Raw genomic sequence first — 24,215 nt, 5'->3', positions numbered from 1 at the left:
GTCTGATCTCAATTTTCCATGTGTTTGTTTTTTAAAATTTATTGAATTGATATGGTAACCAAAACATATTCTGGTATGAAGGTTCTTAACTGATAAGCAAATTAGTTAAATGAAGAGGAAATAAAGAAATAAAGAAAGAAGAAGAAAACTAGCAGAGGAAAAGAATAACAAAAACATAAAGAAAGAGGAGAGACGCATAAGGGATAAACGGGAAACAAATGGAAACATAGAGAGAAGGAAAAGAAAGAAAAAAGAGAGAGAAGGTATAATGCAGAAAAAATAAATAAAGAGAAAGAAGAAAACCAACAAGGGAAAATAAGAATTATAAATAAATAAATAAATAAAGGAGAGAGAGAATAGATAAATGCAGGAAAAAAAAAAGAGGAACAGAGAGAGGAGAGAAGGAAAAGAATGAAAAAAGAAGAATAAAAAAAGGAGAGAGAAGGGATAAACGCAAAAAATATTATTAACAATTATATATTAATAGACATAATTGAAGAGAAAAATAAGGAAAAAAGAGATAGAGAGACGTGAGAAGGAAAAGAAAGAATAAATGGAGAATAAAAAAAAAAAGATGAGAGAGAGAGAGAGAATGCATGAAAAAAAGGAATAGAGAGAGCAGAGAGAAGGAACAAAAAGAAAAAGGAAGAATAAAGAAGAAAGAGAGGAGTGTACTATACATAAAGGGGCAAAAAGAGTCAATAATACTAGTCTGTGATAAGAAGGCGAAATGTTAAAATGGTTCAGCCTCTCTAAAATTGGACAATCTGGTAAAGTCACTGTCCGTGACATGAAATTGCTAACTCTTAGGCTGTAGGCGGTAGTGGAGTCAGGATTTTAAACTAAAAAAAATACATTGAATAAACTCATCAACTCCTGCTTCCAGCCAGTCTCCTGCAGGTGCTTCCATGGCCGTAGAGAACATGCCACCACTTCCAGTTCCAATCAAACTTACGAGTGATATATATAACTATCAACAATGGAAATATATTTCTCTTTCATATTTTGACTGCCACGATCTTTCTGGAATCATTCATGGAACAGAGCCTCGTCCTCGGGTACGTCGGTCTACCTTTAGTAATTGGTACGGCAGACATCAAAAGGGTTCGAGTTGGTTCAACAGAGAGCAAAAGGCTTTGAATTGGCTAAAAGCCACTCTATCTGAAAGTCTCCAACAAATTGTCATGGCCGGAGCTGACTCTTCACGAAATGTCTGGCTAAATCTCGAGGAACACTTCGCCCATCTCTCTCATGCTCGCATCTATGAGCTTAAATCTGACCTACACAAAGTCAAGAAAGATCCCACTATGCCGATGGCTGAGTATCTGGAAAAAATCAAACAGCTGGCGACCGATCTCGCAGCAGCCAGTGCTCCTGTGGAAAGTCAAGACCTACTCCATGTACACATCCTGGCGGGATTACCAGAGCAGTACAATCCCGTTGTTACATGGCTAAAACACAATCCAGTAAGTGGTTGGGATGACTTGTGCGAGTTATTGTTCAAAGAGGAAATGCGTCTGGATCCCCAGCGCACATTACGACTTAGACATACTTCTCCTCCCTCTCCTCCTCAAGAAGAAGAGTACGCAATTGGGATCGATCTGGGAACGACCTATTCCCGCGTAGCCGTGTGGCAGAAGGATCATGTAGAAATCATCCACAACGATCACGGGAACAGGAAGACTGCATCTTATGTTGCCTTCACTGAAACTGATGAGACTCATTTGGTAGGTGATGCAGCATTTAACCAAGTCGTCAGAAACACAGCCAACTCCATCTTTGGTACGTATCATATGTAGGATTAAAGTGCTTTGCTTGAACAAATCCAAAGATTGATTTTGATTTTTCATGGCAGCTAATATATGTGCTTGCATGAATTGTAGTTTTAAGATTTTTTTTTTCTTCAGGGAGTTAAAATTGTCTAAACTCTCAGTAAGATCCTTCCGTGTATTGGTTAAGAAGCTATTATACTTGTATTAAATACCTACTTATCTGATAGAACTTGGCATCCATTTGCAGATACAAAGAGGTTAATCGGTAGGAGATTCAGTGAAGCCTCCGTTCAAAGTGATGTGAAGCTCTGGCCATTCAAGGTCATTGAAGGTCCAGGTGACAAGCCCATGATTGTGGTTACCCACAATGGCCAAGAGAAACAATGTTCTGCTGAAGATATCACATCCATGGTTCTGGAAAAGATGAGGAAGATTTCCGAGACCTACTTGGGCTCAACTGTGAAAAATGCAGTCATCACTGTCCCTGCTTACTTCAATGACTCGCAGCGCCGAGCTACAAAAGATGCGGGCATCTCTGCTGGCCTAAATGTGCTGCGTATTATGAACGAACCAAGTGCTGCTGCCATTGATTATGGCCTTAACAAGAAGGCCGGTTGGAGTAGCCCAAGAAACGTGATGATATTTGATTTGGGTGGTGGCACTTTAGATGTGTCATTGCTTACCATTAGCACTTCTGGTGACTTTCAAGTCAAGGCAACGGCTGGAGACACTCACCTTGGTGGCCAAGACTTCGATAGCAGATTGGTGAAATACTGTGTTGAGGAATTCAAGAGGAAGCACAAATTGGATGTTAGTGGAAATAAAAGAGCTCTTAGGAGGCTAAAAAATGAATGTGAGAAGGCAAAGAAGAGACTCTCATTTGAGTCTGACTTCGAGGTTGAAATTGACTGTTTGTGTGAGAATACTGATTTCACCGTAACTTTTACTCGTGCCATATTTGAACAAGTAAACATGGATTTATTCATCAAGTGTATGGATCCTGTGAAGAAGTGCTTAACGGATGCTAACATGGACATAAGCAGTGTCGACGATGTTGTTCTTGCCGGTGGCTCTACTAGAATTCCCATGGTGCAACAGCTATTACAGGAGTTTTTCAAGGGGAAGGAGCTGTGCAAGGGCATTAATCCGGATGAGGCAGTGGCATATGGTGCGGCGGTTCAAGCCGCAACGTTGACTAGGAATGGAAAAGGGGAGTTTATTCAGGACTACACTCTCAAGGACGTCACTCCTCTTGCAATTGGTTTGGAGGTTGCAGATAATAAGAAATTCATAAAGTTGATTCCTAGAAACTCACTAATTCCCGTGAAGATGAAAATAGAATTTTCTATTAAGGATAACCATGTTTCGGTCGACTTCCGCATGTATGAGGGTGAGAGTAGCATGCCAGCAAATCTCAACTTTTTGGGTGAATGCAGCATCCGTTACATTCCTCCAGCTCCCAAACTTGTTCATAATTTCGATGTTTTCTTCGAAATTGATCCCGATGGCATCTTGAGTGTCTTCACTGAAGATAAGTCCTCAGGCCAGAAGAATGAGATCATAATCAACCGTGACAGACCGAAGAACTTTGAGGGAACTGAGACTGAGGTGAGAAATTATAATCAAACTCTGAAATAGCATATATTATAAAATCAAACTCTTTGACATTTCTTTATTTGTGCCAGGTTATGTTGTTTAAAGGTGAAATCATGTGTTTGTGATCTACTTCATCCACGGGATGCTTGCAGCCCCAATATTCCTTACCAACTATGGCCGTCTACACTACGACGCATCGCAGCATTCGTAACTGTTGCATCTGTACTTGTCAACTCAATGGTCCTCACCATGCGGTGCCTCACTGTTTTCTTATTAATGCTTGATTATTACTCTCTTCGTTTAGACTGTGTTAAAGTTGAATATTTTGTTATACAAACTGGTCAATACCCTACTACTTGTACCAAATACAACAATATAGCTCTAAGCTGTTCCTTACATTAAAAGCAAAAGTTACAAGATTAGGGTTCTGTAAATAAAGTTCCACTCCACATCCATCACCATATAGCCTAAAGTATTGATATTATTACATCAACAAAATCAAGTAATTTTAGGTCGAGCTTGAATTCACTTAAGCGGCAATTTTTTGTTTAGTGTGTTTTAAAAAGGGACGCTAGTTAGTGACAAGCGTCGTCTTTTAAAAATCAATCCAACGCTAAAAGTGTATAAGATGTGATATCATGACAGTTTTGTTTTGAAAAAACTGTCTTCTTTTAAAACACAACGATGGTTTTAAGATGCACCGCCGTCTATTTCATGTCGTGATTTAACTATTTTGTAGTAGTGTTGGCTTGGAACTCTTACGCCCATATAATAAGAAGACGGTGATTAAGAGAGTGTGTTCATCAGATGAGAGAGAGGAAGATTTTAGGTATTTAACCATTCAAAATTTATTAGATATAGTTATTTCAATTATATGCAATATAATGTTTTCTAGTTTTTTTTTTTAATAGCAAATTTAGTCTTGTCTTGTATTTTTGTAATGGGATGAGACGAGATGGGAACTTATCCCCAACCAAGTACCGGGACCCGATTTGAGTATTATGGGAATTGAGGCGGGAATGGGAAAAAAAACTTAATGATAAAAGGGAATACGCAGCCATAATTCAACCCATTTTCATTCCTACTTTGAATATATATATATATATATATAGAGTACTAGTCGTTGTTATTGTTAAGGATCAAGAGATTGGGTCCAACACATTTGCGCCATTATAGGAGCAAACCAACCAGAAATTAAATTAATACAAACGGAATGAGCAACGAAGTTGCTGTGCCTTTGCTTGATGTTGAAGCCCCCCCTTATTTCCGTCCTTCCTTCCTAACAAATTATATTGAATTTATTAAATTGTTTCGAAACTTCTACGATCCATTCAACTTGTTCTACATGACAAGTTTTAAAGTATAAATTATATTCATTAATATATTAACAAAGCATTGACTTAGATTCATCAATAGGCTACTTCCTCCACATTTCAAATCAAAGTATCTTACATGTGTCCATCAATCCGCTTTACTTTTTTTTTTTCCTTAATTTTTTTCCCTTTTGGTGTGCTAAAATTATATGACCGGATAGGATTCATAACCCAGTCAATTAAGGCCAAAAAATTATTATAGAATTAAGGCCAAAAAATTAACTGCATAAACCACAATTTAAATACGACAAGCATTCTACGAATCTGACACATGAGGTCAAAACTGACACATGTATTGCCATTTATAGGCTATGTTAATCTAATGGAGAAGCTATAAAAGCAGAAATAACCTATATAAACACCTATAGGTTATAGAACCCTAATCAACTTACTGATAGCATCAAGGGAAGCCAAGAGGACCTGTCCTGGAACTATGGCTAAGAATGCATTCCCTACTTGGGATTTAACCAAAAGTCCTATACTGATCAAATCATAATACCAATCCCATCAAGCATAGATTTGCTAAGCTTTGATGCCATCTTTGACAACTACTGACACTGTTAGCAAAATAAAGTTGAAAGAACTGATAAGAAAAAATAAAATTAATGTGTTATAACTTATAACCATAAGAACTTTTAAAAGAAATTCATATAGTCTTCAGGGGAACCTTTCAAATTGATTCAGTATGAATTCTAACATAAAATAAACCTAACCTCCAACATAAAATACCATTTCGTATGAGATTTCCTTCCCCGTTTCTGCTTCATACCAAAGAAAAGATATCAAGAGAAATATCATTTTAAGCACAACTATGAAGGAAGAAACACATTCATTATAAGGTATACCATAAGTAATCCTAAAATTAAGGATTTAAAGTAACAAATTTACAATAAAGATTTAATAAATGAAAAAAGTAGAAACTTAAAATGGAACCAAGTGAAAGCAGAGAAAATTACCAAAGGCTACGGTGGAGCCTAAAGCATTAGCCAAAATACAGACGCAAACAAGAATCTTAATCAATTCCACATAATAGAGGTGGTGTTCAAACTTAGAAAGAGAGAAGAATTACAATTCAGATAATAGAGGTGTTAGATGCCCATTTTTACTTTTCCTTCCTCTTCCTCTGTTTCCCAAGAAAACAAAAATAAACAGAATCAGCCAAATATCACCACAAAGTTGATATAGATACAAATTTTTATTGAGGAGTTGGGTTTAATCTTCAATTTTGGCGGCTTTAATCCTAGTCTTTTGACTTTTGTGCCATATAAAATTACATTCATTTTTTAATATTTAATGATGTAATCTTTTTGTTATTTTATTTTTAAAATTATTTTTTGTTCCAACTCCAACTGTTATTAATATAATTGACATCCTGATACATCGGCAGATCCAGGATTCTCGAGCCAAGGGGTCTCAATGTATAAGTGTCAAAAATTCTCTTACGCAATAGCTGATACTTTGCCCCAGTTCACTAAAAAAGCACATTAAGTTACTTTTAAAGATTTCGAAATGATATAATAATTCCTTTCTTCGGATCCTTATCAAACGTTTGTTGCTTTAAAGTCTTTTATTCCTTTCTTCTTATCTTCTTCTCCATTATTTTATTTCCTTCTTCAGCCAAAGGGTAAGGGGAGTTGGCATGAGTAAGAATTTAATGGAAATTTTGACTTATATGTTAACTTTGGTTTTGAAACTTTTAATTGGTTTATGTTTGACGCAGGGTTGGGAGGTGAAGAAAGAATTGGGAAATAATTTATAGAAAAGTTGATATAGATCTAAATTTTCATTGAGAAGTTGAGTTTAATCCACAGATTTGGTGACTTTGGTAGAAGTTCTTTGACTTTTATGCCACATAGAATTATATTCTTTTTTTAGGGTCATGCCCAGACCCTTTTTTTGGCGACCAGAGCTTCGTTTTGGGGTGCTTGGCGGATGACTGCAGGTCTATTTTGGCAAAATTTCCTCGAGCCTCTATTTTACATGTTTTTAGGGAAGCAAATACAGTAGCACATCGTTCAGCACATGAGCTATAGGTAACAATTTTTATTTTGTTCACCCTATGGTAAATGTTTATTACATACTCTTGTAGGTACATTATCCTATGGTGTAGGTATATTGTTCTACTACCTATTGCGTAAGTACATATGTGTTTTTTCATATTTTCGACAATGTATAATAATATTTTATTTACCTTTTTTTTTTTATAGGTAACATATAGGTTTTATTTGTCTATTTTTGTGTCTAACTTATCGGTAGTCTTTTAATTTATGTTTATGACTTATAGGTAACACGATTTATCACTAAGTTTTTTATGGGTACTAGCCTGAATAATTGGTATAATATGTGGGTTTTTACTTTCATTAATTAAATTGTATTTTATCCATAAATTAGGTAAATATTATCAAGGAAAGAATTCAAAATTTAAAATCTGAAATTCAATTACGAGGAACTAATGCATTAAATTTAGATTTTCGATGTGTTTTCCTTATTTATCCTAATGAGTAAAATCGACACAACAAAAAATTAATAAAGGTCAAAGGACCTACATCTAAAACCCAAAACGCGTGGACTAAACCGAATGATAACTACTCGTTTTGGACCTAGATCTAAGAAAGTTGATATGGATCCAAATTTTTATTGAGGAGTTTGATTTAATCCTCGGAATTAGTGGTTTTGATCCAAGTCCTTTGACTTTTGTGACATATAGAATTACATTCATTTTTTAATATTTAATGATGTAATCTTTTTATTATTTGATTTTTAAAATTATTTTTTGTTCCAATGTTGCCCCTTATAACTTGAATTAGGAGTCATTTATGTCATATTGCCAATTGCCAATTGTCTATTGCCTATTGCACAGGTATATGTGTGTGTATTTCATATTTTTGACAATGTGTAATAGTATTTTATGTACCTTTTTTCATAAGTAACATACAATTTTATTTTGTCTATTTTTGTATTTGACTTATAGGTAATCTTCTAAGTATTTTTCATTGCTAATAATAACATTATTTACCTGTACGTCAGGTACATAATTTAATGTGAGTACTTGTCTGATCGATTGGTATAATATGTGGTTCTTTACTTTTTATTGATTAAATTGTATTTTATCCATATATTAGGAATATTAACAAGAAAAAAATTCAAATTTTAAATTTTGGAATTCAATTACACGGAAATAATGCATTAAATTTAGATTTTCAATGAGTTTTCCTTATTCACCTCAAAGGGTAAAATCGACATAACAAAAAAAAGTAATAAATGTCAAATGACCTATATCTAAAACAAAAAACGTGAGAACTAAACCTAATAAGAGCTAATCGTTTTGAATCTAGATCTAAGAAGCCCTTAATTAAATGCCAAAGTAACAAGTGCCAAAGAATCATTGAGCATACAAAAAACAAAAATCTGAGTCACCACTTGCAGAAGATGGCTTTGCTGGCAGCGCCTTTCACTTACAAACTCCTTGGTGTTCTAGTACCACAACAACTTCAGTACTTGCGGCACAATCCAAGCTCTTCAATACTTGATGCACAATCCAAGTCCTGCAAGCTGCATTGGTATTTGTTATGGGTTGCCATAAAAGGAAATTTTCATTCTTAAGAGTCAGTATGTACAAATCTATAAATGCATTGCAAAACTTCCACAAATATCAAACCAAATTGTGGCACATCCCATTTCAGCTCATAAATCGTCAAATAAGAAAATCTAAAATACGCATACTACCAAATTGTGACACATTCATATCATATAAATTGATACAGAAAACATACCGGGCATTTAGAGGGGATGCCTTTGACGCAGCCTCCTTCACATCTGTTACCAAAGCCAAACATCAAATACAAAATGCGGTTCAATTGATTGAAACAAAGTTAGAAAAAAGCGAAATAAAAGAGTGACGCTTTGGGGTCAAAGGTGAGACCTTTGACAACAAATTGAATTTCGCCAGGAGGAGAGTTGAGGAGGAATCACTTCCACACCGCAAAACAACATTTACTACATTAGACACTGAAGAATAATCAAAATCGGTTTTTCCAACAAAAAAAAACTTCATTCGTTTTTCCCCCCAACATTTCAACTTTCCACGACTAGGGCTGGCAATGGGTTGAATCGGGGGTGGGCATGTCATTCTCATTCCCATCCCTGTTAAGTTTTTTTTCCCTCATCCCCGCCTTCATACCCGTAATATTCATATTGGGGATTCCCCATCCCTACCTTCGTTGGGGAATGGGTTCCCCGATCCGCCCCATTACGGAAAAAAAAAACCCAATATATAACTACTTTGTTGGAAAAAAAAAAAAAAAAAGATACTAAGGCAAGATAATAAATATATATAATATATACTTATAAGACAATATAAGAATGTTTATATATGTATTGGAGGTTAACTAAATAAATAAGTAGTATGACTTAAGATCTATATAAATTATATAAGTATATAATATAATATAAAAATATAAAACTTAGTCGGTACAATCACTTTAATAGCATATATATATACCTCATCAAAAAACTAATATATATATTCTAAACAGGGAGATTTCGGATTGGGGATTAAAATATCATCCCCGCCCCTTCCCGAACACCATATCCAAAAAGTTCTCCATACCCCTTTTTTGTCTTTCATATCCAACTCATTAGGGTCGAATCCCCACGAAGACCCTTACCCACGTAGAAAATTGCCATACCTATCCAAGACAGCAAGACAGAAAATAAGCTTACAAAAATCAAATATTGCAAAGAAAATAAGAAAAGAAAGAACGCTAGAGCGAAAACATATTAATTCGACCTCGTGAACTCTGAAATGGTGCTTCGAGATCGATGTATATATTTGTATGCTTTACTTTCCAACATGTTCTCAGCAGCGTGTGAGCCCAAGAAATATCAAGGGGAAGTAGAGTGAGATATCGGTGGAAATCGGAGAGGAAGCAGTCCGCAATTTTAGGCGCGAAAACCAAACCGTATCCCAGCAGCATGACTCTGTTAACTTCCTGGGCCAGACCCGAAAATCCACTTCTCTAATCCATTTGGTCTTGTTTCTGTCTTCTTTCGTGTTTAAGTTGGGCTCCCCTTTGGGCCTTTACATTTAGGTTTTTTTATAACAAAAAATTACTTGGAGACCACCTTTTTTTTTTTTTTTTTGGGTATAATGGATCAAAATCATAATCTTAGTTAAAAGATTCACGACCAGAATACAATATACAAAAAGAGGAAAATAATAGAAACAGATGTAGTAGAAACCTGCTCCTTAGCAACAATGACGTGGATTTGAGACAGAAAAAAAAAAAAACCAAAATAAATATAAGTGCATAAAAGAGAGGGAAAAAAAAAACCGAAGGACAATTGGGCTAATTTAACATCAGGGCCCATTACACAATAAACCAAATTGAGGTAGACGAATGGAAAACTACTCTCTGGGCCAGTAACCACAATCAGACCATATCATATTCAAGATTCGCAAAATTCGACAACGAAATCAACGATTGACGAAGGCCATTGATGAGGAAACGGCGACGGCCACCGACAATGAGAGAGAAAAATAAGTAGAGAGAGAAACAAACAAGGAGAAAAAGATAAAAAGAGAAAGTGAAAAAAGATAGGAGAGAAAAGAAAAGAGAAACAGATAAAGAGAAAAAATATAGGACAAAAAAGAAAAGAGAGAGAGAGGAAATAAAAAAACTTGAAGACCTTACGCCTTGTTTTTTGTGTTTTTTTTTTTGTTTTTTTTTTTTCTAGGCTCTGGCGCTCGAGCAGAAGTGCAGGCGCTCAAGCAGATGTAGTAAATTCAGCGCGAATCCTTGGCGTTTTAAAATAGTTTTTCCTATTATTTTTTTAGTTTTTTAGCCTAATTTAATAGGGTCATAGTTTTCTATTCCTAGTCAACTTGTAGCAAAAGTCCTATGCATTATAAATAGGACTTTTAGGGTTAGGTTAAAAATAGAGATGAAAATTCAAGAGAAATTTTTCAAGAGAGAGACACAAGAGAATTCAAAGGGGATCTAGGGTGTTTTTCAAGTGCATCAAGGTTTGAGCAATAGTGAGAGAAAAAGATAGCTAGATTCTTATGATAGCTAACGGGGTTCTTGATTGTAACCAAAATTATTCTTACATACTAGTGAATTTCTTGAGTGGATCACAAAGAGGACGAAGGCAGGAGGCCGAACCTCTATAAATCTTTTCTTGTGTGTGTTTGCTTTCTCTCTTTGGTGTGTGTGTTTTATTCTTAAGGGGTGTGTGCGTGCGTCGTCGCATAGTCCATCAACTACAAAGTCTTAGAGTGTTTTCGCACACCAGTGCAGCGTTAGTTCCTAATTGTTTGATTTTAAGAGTTTTTTGTTTTTCTTATTTTAATATGGTGAACAAAAATATTAGTTGTCTTCTTTTTATTGGCTGGGATTATTTGTAAGACTACTTATTAATAGGTGCAAAAATATGAACAGAATTTGCAGTGTAGTTTCCATTTATGTAGAATTGGTTATGCCTCAGTATGAATTCTTACAATTCTCCTTCTAATTGGTACATCTCTGTAAATTTGTTGGTTCTGCATTGCACTTTTGGTTTTTTTGGGTTTTGTTATAACATTCATGTTGCGGACTCATATGTGCTCCATTGCCTTTGGTAGCTTTTTATGTAACTTTCATTTGTGTTGGCTTTTGATTTTTTTTTTTTTTTTTTTTTTTTTTTGTTACTGACATTTCTTTGGGGTCATTTTTATCTCAAGAAGGAAAGAAAACAAGGTTATCACTAATGTACTGTGTCAATGTAGAAACAATATCTGCAATGCAGTGTATAATGTGCATGTCAGATAGAGTGGCAAGATCATAAATGACAATGTTGTGTATATGTTGGATTATTGTTAATTTATAGTTTGTGCAATGTAGTGTGTATCGCGAAATATGATTTAGCAAAATCATTAACCTGCAATGCAGTTTCTAGTGTGTAATTGACATATAGTGTGATTGAGTGTACGTGAAATCCATGTATTTTTGTTGCAAGGCATAAAAACCCAAAAACAACACAAATGTTAGTCCTTTTTTTTTTTTTTTTTTTTGCAATTTATTTTTTTGTTGTGTTTTTATTATAGTTATAAATGATTGAAGTTTTTGTTTTTGTTTTACTTCATTGATATCTACATTGTTTTGTTTTAGATTTTTTTTTGTTCTACTTCATTGATATCTAGATTGTTTTGTTTTAGAGTAGTAGTTAATTGTTGTTTGTGTATAACTCTAGAGTATGATGGATTCGGTACAAATTGTGAGCGAATCGATGTTGAAATGAATTTTTTTTTTCAAAAAAAACGTTTGATTGTTAATATAAACATTGTGTTACATAATAAATATTGAAAAACAAGGTTTGTGCAGTGGTTTGTGATTGACATTGTATGTAATCTTGAAGTTTTTTTAATTACATTATTATAAAATTATACCCTACTTTTTGGTCATTGTCCTCATCCAGATTAGATGAAATTGGTTTACTATCTATCACAATATTAAATTCTATAATGACTATAAACCAAAGCTCTTTAATTTTTATGTGAAAATTAAAAAAGAAAATTTTAAAAAGGCCCACAGACTATCTTCTTCTTTTTTTTTCAATCGAACCATAGTCTATCTTCCCCTCTTTCCTCTTTTCCTCCTTTCCTCCTTATCCTCTTTCTTTTTCTTTTTCTTTTTTCTTTTTCTTTTTTCTTTTTCTTTTCTTTACTCACACAAACCAATCACTCTTCCTCCTAAAACCTAACTATTTGGAATTCAAAAAGTCCCAAAACATAATTCGCTTAAAGTAGAAGTTTAATTGCTTGGGGTGTCTCTTTCCCTTTTTTTATCCCTCTGGGTTAATTATCTGTCAAATATGATTTCCTTGAATAATGTTTTTGGTTAGATGCTTGGATGCTTGGATATAGCTGTTGTTCTTTTGTTTTTCATCTCTTAGTTGTTGCTGCAAAGAGTGTGAGAGGGGGAGGGATACGATTCCGAGTCTTTACATTTATTATCGGTGTATTTTTTAGTATTTAAGACAATTTTAACCCTTCTTCATCTAATTTTGGCAACAAAAAAATACCCTTATTAATCTAATGAGTTTTAATTGTATCAGACTAAGATTGTGGGGAAGCGCGAAAGATTGTGAAAAAGTAGAGTGTACAATTATGATGAGGTTGAATAATTAATTTTCATTAGATCAATAAAATGGTTAAGATTGTCTTAAATGTGTGTAAATACACTGATGTCAAATATAGAGACTCCATATATATGCATTGTTCAATTATTTAAAACAAATTCTCACATAAAAGTTAATTAAAATTAACAATACAACAGGTGTACTGATGTGGTGCATTGGTGAGAAAAAATGCTTCCGACTTTTTAAGGGAGAACATTTTTGTTCACCACATTAACCAAAGATATATGCTCACCATTATTTTTAGAGAGTGACATATGTCCAATAATTAACCTTAATTAAATTTTACATGAGAATTAAAAAAAATATATATTAAAAAATGGCTCACAACCAAGCACTACTCTGTCCTCAACATATAGTGACCCACAACAGTTAAAGCTACAAGTTAATAATATATTAAAATAATAATAAAAATAATATATTAAACCTGTTGTACCGGTGGATGCATCTACATGGTCAACATTCTATTTATATGAAGCGCATTAACATTTCTTTCCGATTTGTTTTTAAAATTTCTATTTGGTATATTTCCCAATTATTTATATAAAAGTTGTGTACGTATCTAAACTATAGTGAGATAGTGCACATACTTTCAACTCGTTAAGGTGCTCCACACTTTTCTTTTTGTTTCTTTTTTCTTTGAAGTAAAAGCGATTTGGGTAAGAGGAGTTTATACAAATATTTATGGGGTTTCGAATCTCAACTCACACAGATGGAAGTGGAAGAGCTTAACTAGCTGAGCTATACCCCACTGATACGAGTGATCCACATTTTAAATCAAATATCGTATAATTATATTAGTATTGACTTGGCATAGATTAATTTTTTCGGATTCCTGCTAAAGGAATCCTAAAATTAATTGAGTACACTTTATGACTTTTATTTTATTTTTTTAGTGAGAAATTCTATGATTGCATTCATAATTCAGCCAAAAAAGTCATTAGTCACTAAAGGTGGGCGCGATCTAGTTTGGTTCGATTTCCACCTCAAATCGAAATTGGAATTGGTACTATTTAACTTGCTGGGTCAATCTGATTTTAGTAATAATAAAAAATTATGAAACCGACTGGTCTAGTTTGTATCGATTTCGGTCTGATTTTTCGGTTTTTTCAGTTTTGGACAGAATTATTATTATTATTTTCAAATTATTATTTTATAAAAATTCAAACTAAAATTTTATTTTTTGGGATTGAAAATTAACAAATGATCCAATTTCATACAAAGAGAAATATTGGGCTTAGAAAATAGAGATGTTTTAAAGTTGGGCTTGGGGAAGTATTAGTTATAAGATTAAAAATATAGCATTGAATTTAAATAATTTTGTAAAAAAATAAAATTATACACAACTGATTTGGTCTGATCCGGTTTGGTAAGGTGTGAAACCGGAATCGAAATCGGTTGGAACTGGTCTAGTATGATTCAGTGCTAGTTTGTTGACTATTTTAGTCAATCAATTTTTTTTCAGTTTTTTCCATCCGGTTCGGCACGGTGTTTTGGTTTTTCAATCCCAATGCCCACCCTTATTAGCCACAAATGGCCAATACAAACTAGTCATAAAATAACCATTATAATAACAGAGCGATCTAACATCAAAATTAAGACAATTTAGTGCACCTCCATAATATTTTAATCAAAATGTAAAATTAACTAAGTACACCCTATTTAACTACCAAAAATACCTCTAGTATACTATAATATACTCTATCACACAACACCCTAATACCAATCCTAAACTAAGTTTCTTTTTTTACATGTTTTAAGCAACTCTTTATTCTTAATATTACATCCTTTCCCCGCTTGTTCTAGTTTTTTTTTTTTTTTTTTTTTGAGTCTTTTCTAGGCTGCATCACTAGTTCTCATTTTTCATTTTTTTCATTATGGAAGGGTTTCCTATGGGAATCATTATATTAATTCCTATTTATTTTTACCTCATACTTTGAACTAAGGGTGGGCATTGGAACCGCAAAACCGAACCAGACCAAATCCAAAAAATTCAAAAAAAACCATGTTGACCCAAAAAGTAAAAAATCGAGACAAATCCGAACCAGACCAATAAATCTGAACCCATCCAAACCGGTCCAATAAAATTAATTTTTATATATTTTTATATTTTATATTTTGTATGAATAGTTTAACACGTGGCTGTTTTTTATTGGTTTTTCAAAAGATAAATAAATAAAAGAAGGAGGAGAGAGCATTGGTACAATCAATTCTATACTATTTTAATGCCCAACTTGAAAGCCATGAGCAAGAGACGTGATTAAAAAGCAAGTTGGGTGGGCATTCATGATGTTGATGTCTGGGGCGGAGAGAGGAGAATGTCTCTTTTTTATTTTTTTTATGAAATCTTTCAGACTCTTTGAGGTGTCAATACCTCTCATTTCTCTCTGTTCTCCTAGTTCTCTGTATTCTCACTTTTCTCTTACGTCTTCTTGCTCACCGATTCTTTCTTCCTTTCTTCTTGCTCACCGATTCTTTCTTCCTTCTTGTTCACCAATTCTTTCTTCCTTTCTTCTTGCTCACCGATTCTTTCTTCATTTCTTCTTGCTCACCGATTCTTTCTTCCTTCTTGCTCACCGATTCTTTCTTCCTTTCTTCTTGCTCACCGATTCTTTCTTCATTTCTTCTTGCTCCGATTCTTTATTTTATCTCCTCTCATCTCATTTATTCTTTCTTTCCTATATTCTTCCTCTCTTTCTCTTTTTTTTTTTAAATTTCTCACCAGATCTTTATTTCTTCTTCTCTTCTTCTCCTCTCCTCTTTGTCTAATATCTCTTTGTTTCTTACTCTCCTTTGGTGCATCGATTGGATCTTTGGATCTGTTTGCTAGATTTTTTTTTTACCTTTTAATTTTCAAATATGGTTTTTCTTGTATGGATTCGGCGATTCACTTTGCTTTGTGTAAAAATGTCAATTTGGCTAAAGAGCCAGTTCAAAGCATGAAAAACCGGAACCGAATCGGACCTAAATTGGTTCGGGTTGGTTCGGTTTTCTTTGGCATTTTTGTTAAAATCCAAACCGAATTGGATCGATAAATAGTACCGGTTTCAATTTCAATTTTGTCTAAAAACCAGGCCGAACTGGACCGTGCTAGCCCTATTTTGAACGTAATAAATAAATATGCACATCTGGCCTGTTTGGTGGCAAATTATTTGCAATTGGACATTTTTACTCAGCTTTAAATAGCAAACATGTAAGACTATCCACAATCATACTCTCCTTTTTGTTGTTAAATTTCAGCTAAAACATATAAAATTATTTTAGGAGTTTTCTATTAAATTTAAACTCCAACATGCTCTCTAATTTAGGGAGCCATAAATGCTATAATTCTTTTTTAATTGTTCAATCTTTATTAAAAAATAATATAAAAAATAATAAATATTAATTAAAAGTTTGAAATACTCATTAAATAAAGCAGCATTAAATTATAGGGAGACATTATGAGTCTTTTCTCTCTCCTCATATTTAGGAGCTCTTAGAACATCCACAATGACGCTCTCTATTTCTTAGCTAAAATTTGGCTAAGAATATAAGAAAGCTATTATAGGAGCTCTCTAAAAAATTTCAACTCCAACCATACTCCATAATTTGGAGAGTCATAAATGCTATAACTCTTTTTTGATTGGTCCATCTTTATTAAAAAATTAAAAAAAAAATGGTTAGCATTACATAAAGATTTGAAATACTCATTAAATAAAGCAGCATTAAATTATAGGGAGCCACTAAGAGTCATTTCTCTCTCCTCAGATTTATGAGCTCCTAGAGGACTCCCTATTTTAGGAGGTGGATAGGGAGCGTGGTTGGAGTTGCATTTTTATCATTCCTCCCTAAAATTTGTCTAAGGAGGTTGTTTAGGGAGCGCATTGTGGATGCTCTTAGAGTATCAACAATGATGCTCTCTATTTCTTAACTAAAATTTAGCTAAAAAGATAAGAAAGCTATTTTAGGAGCTCTCTAAAAAATTTAAACTCTAACCATACTTCCTAATTCGGAGAGTCATAAATGCTATAACTCTTTTTTGATTGATCCATCTATATTAAAAATTAAAATAAAAAATAGTTAGCATTAAATAAAGGTTTGAAATACTCATTAAATAAAACAGCATTAAATTATAGGAAGCCACTAAGAGTCGTTTCTCTCTCCTCAGATTTAGGAGCTCCTAGAGAACTCCTTATTTTAGGAGGTGGATAGGGAGCATGGTTGAAGTTGCATTTTTAAGATTCCTCCCTAAAATTTGTCTAAGGAGGTGGTTTAGGGATCTCATTGTGGATGCTCTTAAAGGTCTCCCTATTTTAGGAGGTGGATAAGGAGTTTAGTTAAAGATGTATTTTTCCAAATCCTCCCTAAAATTTGTCTAAGGATGTGGTTTAAAGAGCCCATTGTGGATGCTCTAAGCAAAGAAGATATCTATCAGAACGGGCAAGGATTCCCAACTGCTTGGAATCAAATGCAATAAAATTGATATGATCTAATTATGTCTCCATAAATTAGGTCTTAATCAAATAAGGTCAAGAGCCCAATAAAAAGGACATCAGATTCACAGTTTGAGGACCGACAATCTTTTCAACACAAATACATGACCCTAAACCTTTTCTCAATGTATCCAGGTTTTCCAAAAGGACTCAAATGCTCGCTGTGTTGAGTCAGGTCAAGAGCCCTATTGAGATGCCTTTTCTTGCGCCTCCGTTAGTGCTTGCTGAGTTGTTCGTCCTGGGCACCTGGCAATATGAAAACTTCTCTACATTTGATTAGGGTTGAATATGTTGAGCTAGTAGGGTGTACTTATTAAAATTATATTTGTTTCACAATTTCATATATCTTTTTTAGTAATTTTATATTATGATAAATTAGTAATTCAATAAATACTTTGATAATAGGATATACTCAGGTAATTTTAGGATTCGTTTAGTAACACTCTTTTTTCCACATAACACACATATATGCTCAAAAAAACAAAAAAACAAAAAAACACACACATATGTGTATATATTTGAAATTAAGATGATCAACTGATATATTTCACCTCTCCACTCCGAACTTGTCTGCCAATCTCCCTCCCAGTGCTTCCATGGCTGCAGAGAACAAGGCAACAATACTGATTCCAATCAAGCTCACGAGTGATATATATAACTATCGAGAGTGGAAGTTTTTCTCTCTTTCATTTTTTCACCACCACCATCTTTCTGGAATCATTGACGGAACAGAGCCTCCTCCTGATCTGCAATCCCAATATCCTGACATTATTAAATGGCGGAGAAGAGATCAAGAGGCTTTAAACTGGCTGAAAGCCACTCTATCTGATGGTCTCCAACAACGTGTCATGGTCAGAGCCGACTCGGCACGAAAGGTCTGGCTCAATCTGGAGGCACACTTTGCCGGTCTCGTTCACACTGACATCCATAGGATCAAATATCATCTGCACAAAGTGAGGAAAGATGCCACCATGTCAATGGCTGACTATCTCAAACAAATCAAGGAGCTGGCGGAGATGCTTGCAGATGCTGGTGCTCCTGTGGAAGATCGCGACCTTCTTCATGTACACATCCTGCCGGGATTGCCAGAAGAGTATAATCCCTTTCGTGCATGGATAAACAACAATCCTCTAATAAGTTTTTGGGATGAGTTTCATGACTTACTGTTGAAGGAGGAAGTACATCTGGATGAACAGAGCAGAAGTGCTGCCATAAATCATTATCAGGATGGCCGAGAAGAAGACCATGCCATCGGGATCGATCTGGGAACAACGTATTCCCGAGTAGCCGTGTGGCAGAAGGATCATGTGGAAATCATACTGAATGATCACGGGAACAGGAAGACTGCATCTTATGTTGCCGCCGCAGAAACTGATGAGACTGTTTTGGTAGGCGATGCAGCATTTAACCAAGTCGTCAGAAACACCGCCAACTCAATTTTTGGTATGTAGGATTAAAATGATCAATTACTACTATAATTGTTGTCTAGTGTTTTCTTTTTATTCTCTTCTCTTGTCTTGACTTATATTTCTTTGGTTATAACTTGTCAATCTAAATAATCAACGTGGAATTTGTCACTTTACAGATACAAAGAGGTTAATCGGTAGGAGATTCAGTGACACCTCTGTTCAAAGTGATGTGAAGCTCTGGCCATTCAAGGTCATTGAAGGCCCAGGTGATAAGCCCATGATTTTGGTTACCCACAATGGCCAAGAGAAACAATGTTATGCTGAAGATGTCACAGCCGCGGTTCTTGATAAGATGCGGAAGATTGCCGAGAACTACCTGGGATCAACTGTGAAAAGTGCAGTTATCACTGTCCCTGCTTACTTCAGTGACTCACAGCGTCAGGCAACAAAAGCTGCTGGTCTTTCTGCAGGCCTAAATGTGATGCGTATTATGAACGAACCGAGCGCTGCCGCCATTTCTTTTGGCCTTTACAAGAAGGCCGGGTGGAGTAGCCCGCGAAACATGATGATATTTGATTTGGGTGGTGGCACTTTAGATGTGTCCTTGATTACCATGAGCACTTCTGGTGACTTTCAAGTCAAGGCAACGGCTGGAGACACTCACCTTGGCGGCCAAGACTTCGATAACAGATTGGTGAACTACTGTGCTGAGAAATTCAAGAGGGAGCATAAATTGGACGTTAGTGGAAACAAGAGAGCTCTTAGGAGGTTAAAAAATGAATGTGAGAAGGTAAAGAAGAGACTCTCATTTGAGTCTGACATTGACGTTGAAATTGACTGTTTGTGTGAGAATACTGATTTCACCATAACTTTTACTCGTGCCATATTTGAACAAGTAAACATGGATTTATTCATCAAGTGTATGGATCCTGTGAAAAAGTGTTTGGCATATGCAAAAATGGACATAAACGGTGTCGATGATGTTCTTCTTGTGGGCGGCTCTTCTAGAATTCCAATGGTGCAGCAGCTATTACAGAAGTTTTTCAAGGGGAAGGAGCTGTGCAAGGGCGTCAATCCAGATGAGGCAGTGGCGTATGGTGCCGCTATTCAAGCCGCAGCCTTGAGTGGGAATGGAAAGGGGAAGTTTATTCAAGACTTCACGCTCAAGGATGTCACTCCTCTGCCGCTTGTTATGGAGGGTACAGATGTTAAGGGTTTGAAAAAATTAATGAATTTGATTCCAAGAAACACTAGAATTCCCGTGAGGAAGTGCATAGAATTTTGTACCGTTAAGGACAACCAGGTCGTGATTGACTTCCGCATATATGAAGGTGAGCGTAGCATACCAGCAAATCTCAACTTTTTGGCTGAATACAGCCTCCATGGCATTCCTCCAGCTCCCAAACATGTTCATATATTCCATGTTTTCTTCGAAATTGATGCCGACGGTATCTTGAGTGTCTCTGCTGTCAATAAGTCCACTGGCCAGAATTATGAGATGATAATCAACCGAGACAGGCCGAAGAACTTTGAGGGAGATGAGACTTAAGAAATGATAATCGATGCCATGCTAAATATATTGTAAAGTCAATTTGATATATCTTTACTGGTTTACTTGTACCTGGTTATATTGTTTAAGGTTGAAATCATGTATTTGTTATATACTTAAGAAATGATAATCGATGCCACGCGCCTAACGCTGAAATAGCAGCATATATTATAAATACCAGCATGACAGTTGCCATGTGCACTGTGGATCTCGTTTGAGCCCCTATCCGAGTTCTTATTTTGGAGAAGTTGCACACTACATATTTCAGACTTCTTATTTTGGAGAAGTTATTTTGTAGGGTGTTTTGCTCTTGAGAGCGGTCAGGCAGGTGACGTGGTCCAGCAATCGAATCATGCATTTTCCCTTACTTTGAGCTATTGACCAATCTAGTTATAAGAGTCCAGACATTTTGAGTCTAAACCAAGGGAGACAAGTTAAGACATTGAATATCACAAACAATAATACATGGTAACTGACTAGAGTTTTCCAACAACATTTCATGAATAGAACGCAACTTTCATACCGGATATCCTAATTCCAGTATTAAAGTTGGAATGTAAAAAACAACTAACACCTAAACATCTTTAACCTTCAACCTTACAATGCCAAGACTCTTTCTAACAAAAGACAGCACATTAAGTTCAAGATTTCTTCCATACCTGGCTTTCAGGTACTAGTCTGCATACCTTAAGAGGAGAGAGACGAGGGAGAGAAGAGAAACAATAAAACAATTTTGATCTATCAAAATGCATAATGCAAAATGTCTTGCTTTTGCCAAAAGAGAATATTTGTCTGCAGAGTTGTGCATTTTTACCTTAGTGGCATCCTCTCTTAGAGAAAGAACTTTGCCCTACATATACTGAAAAGAAACTCAATTGCATTGTCAAGGTCATCGGCATCTACCTCGCGCTCCAAAAAAATCTCCGCCTTTTCCAAGCCCATTAGTTTCCCAAGATTTTGGTGCTTCAATAAATTCCCAACCCATTTCAAATATTTGATATTTGGAGCAAAAATATTCACCTGAGATGTTAAGATGGCAGAGGTGACTGTAATGAGACACAAACTGAAATGATTCCAAAGATGAGCTTTCAATGGTGATATTTTCTGTTCAAACATCATTAAGCTGTAATTGTTTAATGCATTTGCAGGAACTTGGGATCCATTTGGAGAACCCATCATCTATTCTGACACCACTCAGGGTTAAGTGTTGGAGATTAGTGGAACCAGGAAAGGAGGGCACTTTAAGTCTTGTATATACTTTCACCAATAGACACCTAAAAGATCAACAAAGAAAGATGCAAGATGGCAATTCCATCATATCCATATATGTTTTAATTATATGTAGCTGAAGATCAAGCACTTCAACATTACACCTTACTGCAATGCGGATCCATGTGATTGCCCGGAACATCTCATCACAGACGCTTGAACATAGATCCAAACGTATACGAAAGTTTTGTATCTTATAATCCTCACGATGAACCAAGAACTGATCAAAAGAATTCAACATGTGTTTAATTGCTCCTGCTTGTCTGAATTACAATGACCAAAAATCCAATGACGGGGAGATAAAGCCCTCTGAATCTTATGGACACACTACCTACTTGAATGAGTTTTTTAAAATTGAAAAATGAAAGAATTTGATGAGCAACCTCATCTGGAAGACTACTAAACCTGCCAATTATACTCTCAGGGCAAGGTACATGAGCTTGAGAACTCGCAGTAGCCAAGAACTTATGCTTGTGTTCCATAACACTAAGATTTTTCCTTTTGTTTTGGTAAGAGCACCTTACACCCTGCAAAGATGAAGGTCATGAAAACAAAATTATGTAAATAATATGAGTATGAAACTAGCATAACCAACCAGCATTATGAGTCTACTACCATTTCGCCACTTTAAATCTCTAATCTGGATATAATTGTGTTTATGTTTAAGTGGATTTTTGGGTTTCTTTGATGGATTCTAAGGAGACAAACGTGCCAAATTATTTTTGGGTTTCAATATTAAAGACAACTTTGTAAGAATCATAAACATAAAGAAAAGGCTCTATTTCTGCCACTAATCCCTGGTTAACCGAACCAGAATATTTATGGCGATTACAGAAAACAAAAGTCTGAAAGTTTGCAGCGTTCTCGTCAGTCAATGGAATTCCAAATCCTCCATTATTGCCAACTAATTACAGAAAACAAAACCAAAGGTAAGAAAAAGAGATAATGGGCTTACCCAAAACAGATTCACCGTGAAATGCCACTGTTTGAAACCTGAGGTGGCAGCCGCACGCTGAAGAAAAACCCATTGACAATTTCTCGAAAACCCTAGTAACAGTGGAAAGAAAGAAGAAAGCTAGAAAGGGAAATGAAAAGAAGCGGAGGGTTTTTTCTTGTGTTTTTCGTTAATCCCGCCAAATTAAAAGGCAAGAGCGAAAACCGTATCAGGGATTTTTCTTTTTTCTTTTCTTTCTATCGAGAACCACATCACTGATTAATCTAATTAGAGAGAAAAACTGTAATCTGGAGTATAATTATTAGAAAATGGGGATTTTTGTAAGGATGTCCCTGAAACTTATAAATCGGTTTTAATTTATCACTTTAAAAAAAATTTAAGCGAAATGTCACATTAATTCTTCAAAATCCATGACTATAACACCATTTAATTTTTCATCCATTTAAAGGGCATTTTAGTCTTTTTATCATTTTCAAAGAACAAAAAAAGGAGAAAAAGAGACCTATCTCCCTATCTCCCCGACCCCAAAACACATTGCACTGGACCACTCCCCTCCCCCCCTCTCTCTCTCTCCATGTATAAATTTTTTTATGATGTTCATTGAGCATGTCTAAAATTTTCAAATACCTGATTTAAAACTACTTAAGCTTCTCACTCAAAATCCAACCCCTTTCTTGTTTAAAAGATATACAATTTTTTTGTTAGGAATGATTTTTCCATTTTTATAAGGAATTATTGGTTTTGTAGCTGTTTTTTTAAAAAAAAATAATGTAAATGGCTGTTTTTGCTTAAACTTCATTCGTTTTTTTGCCCCCAAGATTTCAACTTTCCACAACAACAACACAGAAAATATTGTGAGAAATAAAATTTGGTCTTATTCCTGTCTTCTTTCCTGTTTAGGTTGGGCACCCCTTTGGGCCTTTACATATGGGTTTTTTGTTCGAATGGTTTAGTCTTGTTTTAATGAAAAAATTACTTGGAGACCTTCTTACGCATTGTTTTCTGTGTTTTTTTTTAATTCAACCCTCGAGCAATTTAATGTTGTAATTAAAGATTTAAAATCGTATTAAGGCTTGAGTTAAGATTAGAAATCAATGAAACAATTGAGATTTTACTTGGTATAGTCCCACGTGTAAGTCTTTTTCACCAAGCAGTCCAGTGGCTTGGTGTGTACTTGCGTTATTTTTTTGTTCAAAGGTGCGTAATTGCTTGGCTTTGTTGTTGTTTACTTTACACTTAATTACACTAATGTCTCATAGCCCACTCTCATTCTTTGACCGAGATTTGATGACTCACTTTGTCCTTGTCATCAATCAACTCCATCCAAAAGTCTGTTAACTTTGATGACGTGGTAAGGGCATTTTTGTAATTTCATACACATGGATCATTATTAACCTATTGAGTAGGTGATGTGGCAAGTGGAGCTCACATCCACATAGATTTTTTTAGTTAAAATTGAGCTAAAAACATATAAAAGCTATTTTAGGAGCTATCTATAAAATTTTAACTCCAATTCTACTCTCTAGTTTAGGGAGTCATAAATGCTATAACTTTTATTTAATTGGTCCATCTCTATAAATAAATAAATAATTAGTATACAAAATAGTTAGCATTAATTAAAGGTTTTAAAATACTCATAAAATAA

At 34.9% G+C, this 24,215-nt stretch overlaps 2 protein-coding genes and 1 pseudogene across 3 annotated transcripts; 2 read left to right on the top strand and 1 right to left on the bottom strand.

Moving 5' to 3' along the window:
- Nucleotides 1-757: 757 nt before the first annotated feature.
- Nucleotides 758-3,772, top strand: LOC103341782 (heat shock 70 kDa protein 18-like). The gene is made up of 3 exons (XM_008245334.3): nucleotides 758-1,782; nucleotides 2,020-3,380; nucleotides 3,458-3,772. Exons 1-3 carry the CDS (start codon nucleotides 909-911, stop codon nucleotides 3,491-3,493), a joined length of 2,271 nt encoding a protein of 756 aa, XP_008243556.3. The 5' UTR covers nucleotides 758-908; the 3' UTR covers nucleotides 3,494-3,772.
- A 13,745-nt stretch (nucleotides 3,773-17,517) lies between these two features.
- Nucleotides 17,518-20,571, top strand: LOC103341783 (heat shock 70 kDa protein 18-like). The gene is made up of 2 exons (XM_008245335.3): nucleotides 17,518-18,831; nucleotides 18,974-20,571. The coding sequence occupies exons 1-2, from the start codon at nucleotides 17,985-17,987 to the stop codon at nucleotides 20,344-20,346; spliced, it is 2,220 nt and encodes a 739-aa protein (XP_008243557.2). The 5' UTR covers nucleotides 17,518-17,984; the 3' UTR covers nucleotides 20,347-20,571.
- Nucleotides 20,572-20,780: 209 nt separating this feature from the next.
- Nucleotides 20,781-22,876, bottom strand: LOC107881803 (putative F-box/FBD/LRR-repeat protein At4g03220; annotated as a pseudogene). Its single transcript, XR_016122959.1, has 2 exons — nucleotides 22,571-22,876; nucleotides 20,781-22,142 (listed from the first exon to the last, which is right to left on the bottom strand). The product of XR_016122959.1 is annotated as a putative F-box/FBD/LRR-repeat protein At4g03220 (transcript).
- Between the last annotated feature and the right edge of the window lie 1,339 nt (nucleotides 22,877-24,215).

The sequence above is a fragment of the Prunus mume genome, linkage group LG8 (assembly GCF_029339155.1).
Source record: "Prunus mume cultivar Tortuosa linkage group LG8, ASM2933915v1, whole genome shotgun sequence".
In the NCBI taxonomy this organism is placed as follows: Eukaryota; Viridiplantae; Streptophyta; class Magnoliopsida; order Rosales; family Rosaceae; genus Prunus; species Prunus mume.
The sequence above is the reverse complement of the archived record's forward strand: the minus strand, read 5'-3'. Positions and strand labels throughout refer to the sequence as shown.